Source organism: Cololabis saira, chromosome 11 (assembly GCF_033807715.1).
Source record: "Cololabis saira isolate AMF1-May2022 chromosome 11, fColSai1.1, whole genome shotgun sequence".
Classification (NCBI taxonomy): Eukaryota; Metazoa; Chordata; class Actinopteri; order Beloniformes; family Belonidae; genus Cololabis; species Cololabis saira.
In genome coordinates, this window is record NC_084597.1 from 46166293 (window position 1) to 46179600 (window position 13308).

The window sequence follows — 13308 nt, forward strand, 5'->3', positions numbered from 1 at the left end:
GGAAAGAAAGACGAGAGGAGGACAGAAGAAAACAAGAGAAAAGCAGAGCAGATATGTGGATATAATTCCAGACGACAGGTAATGTAACCTTTAAAATGTTTAAAATGTAACACAGCTGCGTTTATATCACACGGACTCGGCGCACGGAGTGAATTAATCCAGTCTGTACTGCAGTTTTGATTCGGAAAGAGGAGACAACAAAAATGAAAAATGAAAAAAAAAAAGAAAAAGTAAATGGTCTGGCAAACTGGTCAAGTATGGGCTCGATAGAGAAACATAATATTCGTCGAAAATGTAACGAGATATGTTGAAAACTATGTTTAACACAGATATAAAGACCTTCGGGAGCGTTTGAGACACTTCTCAAGTAGAAATGGTCAGTTTCAGTATCGGCGGATCAATAATCAGCCTTTGTTTGAAATATGTTTATTTTCCTGACTCTAAAAGAGCCGAACATTCGCCGTACATGTACACTTTGTTCTGTCCCCAGGGCTCTTTATCGCCTTGGGTGTTTGTTGAGACTAAACACCCAAGTGTTTGGTACGAGCTGGACCTTCTTCCTCCCAGTGTTTACTAACCCAAATTACCCTTTTTAAGACAAAACACTGCAAAAATAAAAAAAGACACAACGAGGCAGTTACATTCACACATTGAATATTGTGTTTCCTGCGAGAAGTGGTGTAGAAACAGCGGAAAGCGCCAGCCCTTTAATGTCTGGCTTGATAAATCATAAAAGACCATCCCCCCCCGGAGGTCGGGTTTAAAGGCTGATTTATGGTTCCGCGTTAACACCGACGCAGACCTACGGCGTAGGGTTACGCGGCGACGCGCACCTTACGCCGTAGGGACTGCGTCGATTTAACACGGAACCATAAACCAGCCTTAAAGCACCGCCTCGCAGCCGTCGACCACCATAAACCTTTACGGTCACTTGATCGTCGGCAGCGAGAAGTGGTTAGTCGTCGATTAAAACACGAAGGACGCTGAAAAACAAGAGTTTTCCGAGCGGAGGACGGGAGGAAACCCGACACCAGCCCAGCTGAGGGAAGGAAGCCCCGGGCTGCTGTCAGCTGTGTCCTCTGAGCGATTATTACATACAAACCAATACACACTTAAGTTTCAGCATAAATAATCAGGTTTCAGGGTTTCCTAAAGGTAGAAATCAAATACAGGTTTAAGTTTACGCCCATCTTGTAAATATTCCTGGTCATTGTACATACTACATATATTTTTTACTTAATTATCAGAATCAGAAAGGGGGTTTATTGCCAAGTTTGGTGCAATACAGTAAAAATAAAAATATAAAAGCAAACAAATATATATATGGAGATAAACTGAGAGATAGAATAAAGTAAGATGTATAACAGGAATAAACAGAAATGTACAATATTAGGATTAAAAAGTGCCGGATATGAATCTTTACAAAAAGTGACGTAGGATGACAGATGACAGATAAAATGTATAAACAGAAATGAACAGTATAGACAGAAATGTACAATATGGGGTTTTTAAAGTGTCGGATGTGAGTCTGTACAAATCTTACAAATGTTACGGGGTTGGAATATTTACGTTCATTACGTACGTTATTATATACATTTTCTTTTTTCTTTCTAATTTATTATTTAATTGCTCAGTGTTGCTGTTTTTACCAGGTAAAATCCTGTGTACATTGACGAATCCGACTTTATTTGTTGACTAAAATGTTTCGACAACTTGTAAAACAAGTGTTATTTTTTGCAGCTAATGTAGTATAATGATTCATAAGACCCATCTGGAAAGTCTCTGGAAATCCCTGGATAATTTCCTCTGATGTTGTTTTTCTCAGATAAGATCCCAATGTTTCTATAATTATACAAGAGGTGAAACACCCTGGTCTTATTTTGGTTATGATTTGTTTTAGTGGTCACAATCTTTTAAAGTGAGTTGTATAGATTTTTAATATTTTTTAATTATTACTTTTTTAATATTAACAGACTTGGGACAAACATTCAAACCCATTTAATGTTCTACTGTGGACCACAGGTCTTAAAAATCATCAGTACTGCACTAAGAAAAAACAAACCAACATAAAACAAATGTCACGTAACATCATGTATTGAATTTATCCTGCAAAGATAAACATGCACCCATTGCTTCTCTTGTTGCAGAGATCAGACTGAGGGGAGAGAGGAAAAGGAAGAAAAAAACAAACCGTTTCAGCTGAGACATGGATGCTGTGAAACTGATGAAAGAACTACGGATAAATTATGATCAAGAGGTTTATTATCTCCCTAAAGAGACGGGGCTGAGCCTCATCGAATCCACACTGCCGGTGAGAATCATTTGCCACATCTTATCCTGACATATTCCTTGCAATCGTGTGTGTGTTATCACAAAACCCTCTCTTTATTTTCCAGGGTGACAGTCGGATCTCGGCTAAATGCAGAGATGCCAAAGTGGAGGATCTATTGAGTCTTACCAGCTTCTTTGGTTACAGCACGCAGACTTTTGTCCTGGCTGTTAACCTGCTGGACAGATTCCTGGCCATGATGAGGGTATGAGCTGCTTCCTGTTAACATGACCTTACTGTATATGGTACACTTTAATGTTTTTCTCCAGTGGCTTCTGGCGACACAGTTGGCTATTTATGTAGTTTGCTCCATCGTATGATTTCAAAAACGTTATCCCAGCTCACACATGTGAGCAGGCCTTAATCCCAGCGTTGCTGTCCATTCATTTTGACTGGAGTGACATCAGGCCTTGCCATACTGAATTGTGGGTCCCATGTGTCGTAGTGGCACGTTTTCTTCTGTCAAAAGTGGGAGTTTTCAACTTTTCATGCTTTGATTTAAATGCCAGCCAGTCAAGTTGTGGCTAGACAGTCAGAGCTAGCCAAAAGGGGTGGGACTTTTTCAAAAGCACATGGTTTACTAGTGTAGCAACTGGGAAGAAATTGAAAATGATTGTTTATGGCATGAAGAAAGCATCCATCCTTGAGTGTTGCTGCGCTCAGGGTTAATTACTTACTCATTGCTCATTATACCCATCAGATCCAGCCCAAACACCTATCGTGTGTGAGCCTCAGCTGCCTTCACATGGCGGCCAAAGTGACGGAAGAGGAGTGCAACCTGACGCCCACCGACGAACTCATCCGCATCGGACAGTGCAGGTTCACCGTGTCTGACCTCTGCCGCATGGAGAAGATCGTTGCAGAGAAACTCAACTTCAAGTCCAAAGCCATTACTGCCTTAACGTTTCTTCACTTATACCATCGGATCACACTTTCCCACTGCACTGAAAGGTGAGGCAGCTGTGAGCGGGATGTCCTGTCCTCTAGATTGTTTCATTTCAGTTCAACATTTACTTGCCAGGACTTGCTACAAATGGAGGACTCTTAGATCCACACAGCTACAAGTTTGCATCTTGTCAGCAGATTATGGAGATCATCTTTCAAGTTAAAAAAAAAAAAGTGTATTTTAACTGGTGAATTTCCTTGTCCCCCACTACTTGTTATGGCAAAAAAATATAGATTAGCAGTCCCCATCTGACCAAAGTGCACTGATAAGGGTTGTTGTCCCCTGCTGATAACAGTACAGAACCCCAGTGCATCGTTTTTAAATCAGCCCAGAGGCTCGACTTAACAAGTCCCCCACAAACACAGTTAATGCTGCTTTAATAATGATTTATTATCAGGAGCAAATCTTGAAACTTGGTTCAGTGGTATCAGATTTACATAAAATGTTTACAGAAATGCATCCGGTTTCTTAGTTGATGTGATGGGGATGCACGTTAAGGACGGGGGAGAATGTGGTCAAACAGAGTAATGCACGAGAAAAGTAATCCTGAGAAGTTAATTACAGAGAAAAATCAAAAATCACTGACTGTGTGTGTATGTCTGTGTTAACAGCAACGGGACTCTGAGCCTGGAAAAGCTGGAGGCTCAGCTCAAAGCCTGCCTGTGCCGCATCTCCTTCTCCAAAGCAAAGGTAGGACTTTTGCAGCAGTCGTCAGCTTCCCAGGGCTGATTAATACCGCAGCTCTGCCGCCAATTAATTGGTCAGGAATCAGTGTTATTTGGACAGTAGTACGACGTGCACACTCCTCGTTTGCTGTTTCCTCAAGGGCCATGCTCTGGTTCTCTGAAAACAGACTATTAGTGCTCTGTAAATAAAATTGAATCGCCTAATTTCCTGTTGTTTTCTGTCCATCCAGCCGTCTGTCCTGGCCTTGTCTCTCCTGAGACAAGAGATTGGAGCCCTACGATCAAAGGACATGGTGGAAATAACCTACCACATCCAAAGACACCTGAAAGTAGGTTTCACTACATCAGCTCACCCAAGGAGAGCTAATACTGCTGGAAATGTAGATGCGTGAACTATTATAAGCTTAAGAAATTGTCTTTTCCAGCATAGAAGGATCAACAATCACATTTAACTGTCATCATTTTTAAGTAAACGAGTGTTAAATTTCACAAATGCCGAGCTCTTGCTCATTAGTTGTCCAAAACAAACACTTTAGGTCAAGCCTACGTAACTCCACCAACATCGTCACTGCTTCTCACAGCTGAGCTTGAAACGCTGGTCAAGACTCTCAGGCCAAGTTCACACTGCCGGCTATCCGAACAACTTCCTTCACATCAGGTCCTAAATTGGATACGGATCTGATGTTCAGACTGATGCGACTTCAGTCTGAACCATCTCATCTGTCTTTGACATCACTGTAATGGGATTTTCACACTTCTGTGCTGGTGGGAAGTTTTTTAATTTTTTTTAAAATAAAAAAAACCCCAGTGAAAGCGGTCATGTGATCCACCACTGCTGGCTCTGCTTCCTCATCCACACACGTCTCTGACGTTGAAGCCATCACTCCACACATGGCTGCTGCTTCCTTATTCCCCCCTCCGTATACCTGCGGATGCAGTAAACTGACACCTGCTCACAACTAAGTCTGATATAAGATGCATTTAAAATACTAAATGTTAACCAAAAAGAAGATCTGAATCTAGCATCAGGTCCTGCAGTGTGATCGTGGTCATTGTAACTCTCAAAGACTTGAAACCAGGCAACGGGACTGAGTTTCCATTAGGGATGGGCGATATGGACTAAAAGATTTATTACGATAATTTCTGGCATTTATCCCGATAATGATAAAAATGACGATAAAAAAAAAAACCTATTCAACTCCACCTTTTTAACTATAAATCTATCTCGCTCTCAGATCCGTCTTCCGCCATGTTTGTTACACAAAAACGTCAACAGGAATTTATCCTGTTTTTACTTTCTTTCTTTCTTTCTTTCTTTCTTTCTTTCTTTCTTTCTTTCTTTCTTTCTTTCTTTCTTTCTTTCTTTCTTTCTTTCTTTCTTTCTTTCTTTCTTTCTTTCTTTCTTTCTTTCTTTCTTTCTTTCTTTCTTTCTTTCTTTCTTTCTTTCTTTCTTTCTTTCTTTCTTTCTTTCTTTCTTTCTTTCTTTCTTTCTTTCTTTCTTTCTTTCTTTCTTTCTTTCTTTCTTTCTTTCCTTCCATCCTTCTGCGTGGATTTAACGCAGAACCATAAATCAGCTTTACACAAAAACGTCATCAACGGGAATTTATCGTTTTTACCGTGAGATACAAATTCTTACCGTGGGGAATTTTTTGACGGTATATCGTGAACGGTAAAATATTGCCCATTCCTAGTTTCCATCTCCAAGGCATCACAACAACAGAGGGGGAGGTCCGGTTGCCTGGTTGACCAGCAGAACATGTTTCAGCACAGATCCATTGTAGCTGTTTTAATCACATACATCTTTCTTTCAACCCTCTTTTCTGCACTTGTGTCAGTTGGGCTACAGGACAGCTTTCCTGACCTTGTCTGTGGTGTGCTTTCAGATTGTGGACAGCGAGCTGTTGTTTTGGAGTGAGCACGTGGCTCAGTGTCTGCTGGACTACGAGTCCCCTGAGTGCAGCAAACCCAACCACAGGAAACTGCAGTGGATCGTGTCACGGCGGACTGCCCTGAACCTGCAGAGCCACCGCAGTTTCCCTGAGCTGCCCACCATCCCTGAAGACCGCTGGGATGAGAGCGAGAGGTCAGTCCAGCAAACATCCTACAAAAACAATGCACACGGCACCAGTCAAAGCTCAAATATATTTAACACCTCAACTACTAAATACGGATCCAGAAGAACTAGATTTCACACAACTGTGCGTCAAAGCCAAACTCTAAACTAGGACTCTTTCAAAACAATATGTTGGGTTAAGAAACCGCCATTGTTATGTGATGACTCAGGTGTAATACCAGACTCACCTGACAGAGGAAGATATTTCAAAATGAAAGGCAGACCGACACACCTTGTGTGTCACCGCACACACACACAATACTGTGTCTATAGCAACACAACAATGAAACACTGATAGGCCCTCTTAGGTCAGTGTAACAGCAATTCCTCAGTCTAACCAGATGGATGTAACACTTTTTTACTTCTTTTTTTCCTAAACAATGACTGCATAAAGTTAAAAAAACGAAAATTACATCTTCAGAGTAGGGTAGGAGGATATTCAATGACGAAACAAGCTGTGCAGCAACAGACGAGTTTCTGGTGTGTTGTAATTGTACGTCAGTGTGACTGAAGGAGCTTCTCTGGGCCTCTCCCATCTAGCAGATGAGTCGCGTGCAAGTCACTAATCACATCTGGACGCAGACGTTTCCACGACGTCATGCTCAGCCAGGGTGCCTCACCTTTATGTAACAGCGTTTTCAACAATTGGTGTCAACATTCTTTAACAAGTCACGTAAAAACTCAGCTCAATTGACCGTGAAACGTTCGCTGAAACGTTTGTTTACATTTCAAGTCTTCAGCTGAAGTAGACAAGCCTGACAGTCAGCTGACTTGAACTTTAACTGTAATCCAGCGTGCCATCAGCTGATCGGTCTTGAGCAACACCAAGCAGTTCCACTTTCATTATGCATAACTGAAATCAGCTGAGTGTCATGATAAGCTACACATAATAAACATAAGTGGCTGTTAATTTATATGAAGGAAGCTGTAGGTTTTGATTGCGTGTGGGAAAATGTGTCCACACTTGACTGGTAAAAGCCAGTTAGGCAATATTTAAATGCACAAAATGACTCGAGTCTTACTTTTCACCTGGAAGTTTGTTAATCAGCACAAACACCCCCAGATGTCAGTAATGTTAGATGACTGATCCCCCAAGGATCAGTCCTGGGTCCCCTTTTATTTTCTGTCAATAATGACTTTTTTGATTGCTGTAAAAATGTCCATGCCCAGCTTTACGCGGAGACGCAGCTATTTTTGTCCCCACAAAACACACCACAGAGGCTGCCCAGATTCTGACCTCGGCCATGACGAATGTTCAGGACTGGATGGAAAACTCATGCATTTCCCTAAATGTTAAAAAAAAAAAAGTTTTCTGAGAGGAGAGCAGCTTGCTCTGGTAAATGAGTTCACGTACCTTGGAGTCGTCCTTGACTCAACTCTCTCATTTAAGAAACACATCAAAAAGGTGACAGTCAGTCAAATATAATCTAGCTAATTTTAGACAAATAAGGAATTCACTGTCCACTACTGCAGCTCTCATGTTTTTACACTGTATGATTTTTTTTTTTTTTTCCACTTATTGATTACTGTTGTACAAGCTGAGCACTGGCATGTTCTACAGCACTTGAACCAAGTCACTCTATAAAAAGCCTTAAAGACATTGGATAAAAAAAACAAACATACTCCTATCACATCTCTTATCTTTAAAAAGTATGATTTAAAAAAAAAAAGTTTTTATAGTTTTCAAATTTGCTTGTTTTATCCAAAGAAGCCCACATGGTCTAGCTCCACCACCTCTGAGGGAATTCATTAAAAAAAGGACTGTCAAAGGCATGAACACCAGGGCAGCGACAGAGGAGATTTTCAGCAGAACAGCAGGGCACTAACTTTATGGTCACTTAATTACTGGGTTATCAATGGTAACAAAGTTTTATTACTTAATGAGTTTTTAATGTTGTGTTTTATTGATATGGATGACATATCTCGTCTCGTATGTCTGCTGATGTCTGATTCTGTGTCTGGCATTTATTTGCCGCGGGGACGAATGGTGGAAATTAGCCTCTAGCTACAACCACGCATATTTACACATGTGTTTATTAATATGTACTAGGGCTGGGCGATATGGACCAAAAGTCATACCTCGATATTTTCTAGCTGAATGGCGATACTCGATATATATCGATATTTTTTCTGTGACATAATTGGGGTTTCCCCCAAAGCATTATAGCATAGCATCCCTGTTAGCTTCATTTTTTTCTGAGGCAAACCCTTAAAAAAAAACAGTGTTTTAATACAATGTCGTGCCAAATTTCACACAGGTTCCTTTATTAACAGAGGTCTGCACAATATCAAAATGTATAAAACAAATGATATAAAAATAAACTGCCTGCATATATAGAATAAAAATGCTTCTTGAATACAATAAAACAAATATCCCTTTCCTGCATTCATTCATTCATTCATTCATCCATTATCTTACCCGCTTTATCCCTTGTGGGGTCACGGGGGTCTGCTGGAGCCTATCCCAGCTCATTTTAGGTGAGAGGCAGGGGTTACACCCTGGACAGGTCACCAGTCCATCACAGGGCCACATATAGACACACAAACCATGCTCACAACCACACTCACGCTCACACCTACGGGCAATTTAGAATCACCAATTAACCTAATATGCATGTTTTTGGACTGTGGGAGGAAGCCGGAGTACCCGGAGAAAACCCACGCAAGCACGGGGAGACCATGCAAACTCCACACAGAAAGGCCCCTGCTGGGCCTGGGAGTCGAACCGGGGACCTTCTTGCTGTGAGGCAACAGTACTAACCACCAAGCCACCGTGCTGCCCCCCACCGTGCTGCCCCTTTCCTGCATAACAATTAAATTAAAATACACTGTGCAATTAATACAATGTAGACAGTAACAGGCAGACTTTTCCACTGAGGTTGACAGTTGTGAAAATAACAAAACATTTGTGCAAATCTAAAAAAAAATTCAAGTCAATTTGTCACAAAATAAGCTATATCAAAATCATAAATAATTGAAAATATATCAATATATATTAAAATCTCGATATATCGCCCAGCCCTAATATGTACGGTCCCTGTTCAACAAGTAAAGTAAATTGAAAAGCCTCTTTATGACTAACCACTTATACGGCCTTTCTTTGTGTTATTGCAGTGAGGACTGGTGTGAAGACGCCATGAGCTTGGGGGACGAGTCTTTCAGCAGTTCTCTGGGCAGCGACGGCGAAGGACCTTTCTTTCCTCTCCACCTCCATCAACAAACGCCACAATACCTCCACACCTGAATCTTCTGCTGCTGTGTGCCTTCTCGTGCCATCTCCCTCAACCTCCCCACACCGTCTCCAGCGCATCGCGTCGTAAGCTAAGACGGTCGCGGAGAACCACAAACTGGCAGCTGAGCCGTCCCCGCTGGTGGATTTGACAGGTTTTTAGTTTCACGTAGAGATGGACATTCCACGACGCAAGGTTTATGAAAATAAGTAACCTCCTTTTCTGAATCACAAAGTGTTTACTCATTAGGGTTTTGTTAATCTTGGACGAGTTATCAAGGAGGAGGCGGAAGCTAAAAGCAGCAGCAGCAGCAGCAACATGTATTTTTGATCTAATAATGAAGATGCAAGCATGATTAATGATGCAAGAACGGTGCTGTGCACAGGTCAGCCCGGTCTCGGGTGTGTCTGCTGCGCTTAGTCTTTTTTTTTTCTCCTTTAAGTCCTAACAAACGGTGAATTAGCTATTGTTTGGCAAAGAGGCCTGAAATGTACAAGGTGCCATCTTTTATTTATTGCTAGAACTGTGCTATGCTCTGTGTCTGCTTCTGTCTCCCGTTGAAGTTGTTTTTCCCCTTTAGAGTGAAACGGTGTTGACGTCGCTCGGTGGTGAGGGTGTATTTATGTTTGCGTGTGCACGTATGACTGTAGTTTTAATGCTTTGTTGTAGCTTAACAGGAACTGTTCTGAGAAAATAATGTTGCTGTGTTTAAAAAAAAAAATGTTAAAAATGTTAATAGAAAAACATGTAAAACTGTAAATGATGTACAAAAAAAACAATAGTTTGTGTTAACTTATTTTTTTTTGCTGTAAACAATAAAAAAAAAATCTTATAGAAATTATTTTTTGGGTTGTCTTTTTTCCTCTATTATGACATTTGCATACAGGACCGTCTCAGAAAATTAGAATATTGTGATTTTCTGTAATGCAATTACAAAAACAAAAATGTCATACATTCTGGATTCATTACAAATCAACTGAAATATTGTAAGCCTTTTATTATTTTAATATTGCTGATCATGGTTTACAGCTTAAGAAAACTCAAATATCCTATCTCAAAAAAATTAAATATTCTAGGAATCTTAATCTTAAACTGTAAGCCATAATCAGCAATATTACAATAATAAAAGGCTTGCAATATTTCAGTTGATTTGTAATGAATCCAGAATGTATGACTTTTTTTTTTTTTTTTTTTTTTTAAATTGCATTACAGAAAATAAAGAACTTTATCACAATATTCTAATTTTCTGAGACAGTCCTGTAGATTCAGTTTCACAAATCAAGCTAGTAGATGAACGAGCCAGCCACCGCGACGAGTGAAGGGTCCAGCCGAGGAACCTCTAAGACCCAAAACATGAAGCTTGGTTTTTCTCCAATCTGGGTTACCATAGACACAAGTTTACACACTTTGGTGTAAAATGTGAAATACTGACCCATGCTTGACTTATGTAGAACAAAAGCTTGATAAAACTATTACCACATTAGTTGTGTGAGTATTTAAGGATCTTTTTTAAATAACTGAAACCACATGGATCAAACAGAGGTTCCCAGTAAAGCTAGAAAGACTTGAGACTTAACTGTCTGAATATCCTTGATGCAAAAAACAACCCCGAGACAACTGTTTCAAGAGACCTGAAGAGACAAGGGCCTCGCCGCCAAGTCTTTTCCACCAATGCAACATAACCGCTCCGAGAACATCCCAAAGACCGGGTCCCTGACAGAGAACATGCCGTCCGTGCTGTGACCCCCACAGTGACGGTTGTACTGGCCACGTGGGAGTTTCACTCAGAAGACACTGAAAGATGAATGTAGCTTGATCATCAGACGGACTGAAGGTCTCAACTCTGTCTGGGACAACTTAAGACGACGGGATTGTGTCAAACATCCTACAAGACGACCAGGGAACTGACCGGGACCTTTTCTGTCAAGAACCCACGGGCAGGACGTGTTTGGTGCACACTTCAGGGTGTCAATGATGCCAGTGGGACCAACACTGATTTTAATTCCTCACTTTATTCATTCCCAAAGGAAATCATATGTTCCAGTAAAACAAGACAAAGTTAGCGAGTCCTTCAACAAACATGAACATAAACATATCCAGCGTAACAGCACATTAGAACATTTCCACAACAGATCTGGAGTGGATAACAATTGTAAACAGTTATCTACTCTTTAACCATGCGGTTAAGTTGATTTAACCGTGCAGCCATGAAAGGATTTTAAAGGCGGCAACTTCTTGGACAGGTGCTGTCCTAAAACCGTTGCTTTGGTTTTCCTGAGAATGATGACTTTTGCAGATTGAAAAATAAATAAATGTAAAAAAATCTGTATCTGTATATATAAAAAAAGTGCATTAACTACATTCAAAAAGCTGCTCAAGAGGAACGGGGTTCAGTTTGAAGACATCTTCCATCAATCTAAAAAGAAAAAGCAGCTGAGTCTACTGCATATTTAAAAAAGAAAAGAAAAGCAGACTCTGGAGCAAGCGCCGCCCACTCCTGCAGCTCCTCCTACACCTGTGCACACCTCCATCCATGAATACATCTATTCCCCATCCACTTAAAAACAACAACTAAAGGAAAACTAATACAGCTTTCAGCCTTTTTTTGTATGAAATCAGCTCACAAACGTTTCTGTCGTTTATACGATGACACTCCTTAAACAGTAAAACCAGTTCCAGCTGCCCAATCAATATCTCAATTTAAACACACACACCTACCATGCCAGTGAATCTTCTTCTACATCCTTTCCCGGCGAGGAGTCTCCTTTCCCCTTTTATCGTCCAATCAGACAACGTCTTGATTGGAACTTCGGCGTCAGTGAATGAATCAAGGGATTTATTTTACAAATCCAGGAGCCTCAAAAAATAATCCAGGAACTAGATCCAAAAGCAAACAGTTCTTCCACACATGATGAGCAGACGGGTCAGAATCCCATTCGAGTCTTCTTCTTGGGCTGTGAGCCCTGCGAGCGCCCCGGGAGACCCTGGGAACCCTGGGAGGAAGTCAGCCTGGAGACTCTGGAGGGGAGGAGCAGGGAGCCGTGTGGCTGGGAGAAGGAGCCGTGTGGCTGGGAGGAGGAGCCGTGTGGCTGGGAGAAGGAGCCGTGTGGCTGGGAGAAGGAGCCGTGTGGCTGGGAGGAGGAGCCGTGTGGCTGGGAGAAGGAGCCGTGTGGCTGGGAGAAGGAGCCGTGTGGCTGGGAGAAGGAGCCGTGTGGCTGGGAGGAGGAGCCGTGTGGCTGGGAGAAGGAGCTGTGTGGCTGGGAGGAGGAGCCGTGTGGCTGGGAGGAGGAGCCGTGTGGCTGGGAGGAGGAGCCAGCAGCCGGGATGCGCAGCCTGTCCCTCTCGTCCTCCTTTTCCAGGAAGTCCTTTTGTGACAGGTCGTCCTAGAAATATGGAATACAGTCACTGTGAGTAAAAAGACTAGAACACTAGGGCTGAACGGTTAATTGCATTTGTGATAATATCGCGATGTGATAAAACGAGATTTACTAACCGCAAAGGCTGCGATTTGACCAGTCACGTGATCTGGTCACGTTGCGAGTGAGCAGAGCCGGCAGGGAAAAGTCAACAGTGCCGCGTGTCCACGTGTAACCTGAATCTACCATGGCCTTTAGCGTTAGGGCTCGGCCAGGCGGGGCTTTATAAATATATGGGCTTTATAAATTTATTAAATATATGAGTCGGCGTGGCAAGGAGCTGCACGCGGCGACGAGCCGGTCGCGCGCTGGCGGACAGTGGAGTCACGCTGTGAAGCCTGAATTATGGTTCCGCGTTAAATCGATGCAGAACCTACGGCGTAGGTTACGCCGTACGGTGTGCGTACCGCGTAACCTACGCCGTAGGTTCTGCGTTGGTCTAACGCAGAACCATAAATCAGGTTTAAACCACACCTGCAGCCCGTCGGCTCATCAGGAGAAGTTAAAGAGCGGCTGCGAGTTGTTCATTGCTGGTTCGTTTTGTTGGTTTGTTTGTTAGTTTGCTGGTGGTTTTTTTTCTCCCTGTGA

The 13308-nt window shown here is 42.0% G+C and overlaps 2 protein-coding genes across 3 annotated transcripts in view; one reads left to right on the plus strand and one right to left on the minus strand.

Moving 5' to 3' along the window:
* Positions 1 to 10093, plus strand: ccng2 (cyclin G2). The gene is made up of 8 exons (XM_061734610.1): positions 1 to 78; positions 2148 to 2311; positions 2397 to 2534; positions 3030 to 3280; positions 3887 to 3965; positions 4192 to 4290; positions 5845 to 6044; positions 9189 to 10093. The coding sequence occupies exons 2-8, from the start codon at positions 2207 to 2209 to the stop codon at positions 9316 to 9318; spliced, it is 1002 nt and encodes a 333-aa protein (XP_061590594.1). The 5' UTR covers positions 1 to 78; positions 2148 to 2206; the 3' UTR covers positions 9319 to 10093.
* Positions 3484 to 13308, minus strand: part of taf1c (TATA-box binding protein associated factor, RNA polymerase I subunit C) — a 27313-nt gene continuing 17488 nt past the window's right edge. The window contains exons 15-16 of one of the 2 annotated variants that reach the window (XR_009783507.1): positions 12023 to 12687; positions 3484 to 4118 (exon numbers count right to left, since the gene is read on the minus strand). Coding sequence is in view for 1 of the 2 variants with exons in the window: in XM_061734609.1 (XP_061590593.1) it covers positions 12229 to 12687 (459 nt within the window). In the remaining variant the exon portion in view is untranslated. Of the gene's footprint in view, positions 4119 to 11306; positions 12688 to 13308 lie in introns of those variants that run through there. The other variant, XM_061734609.1, reaches the window with a different exon arrangement.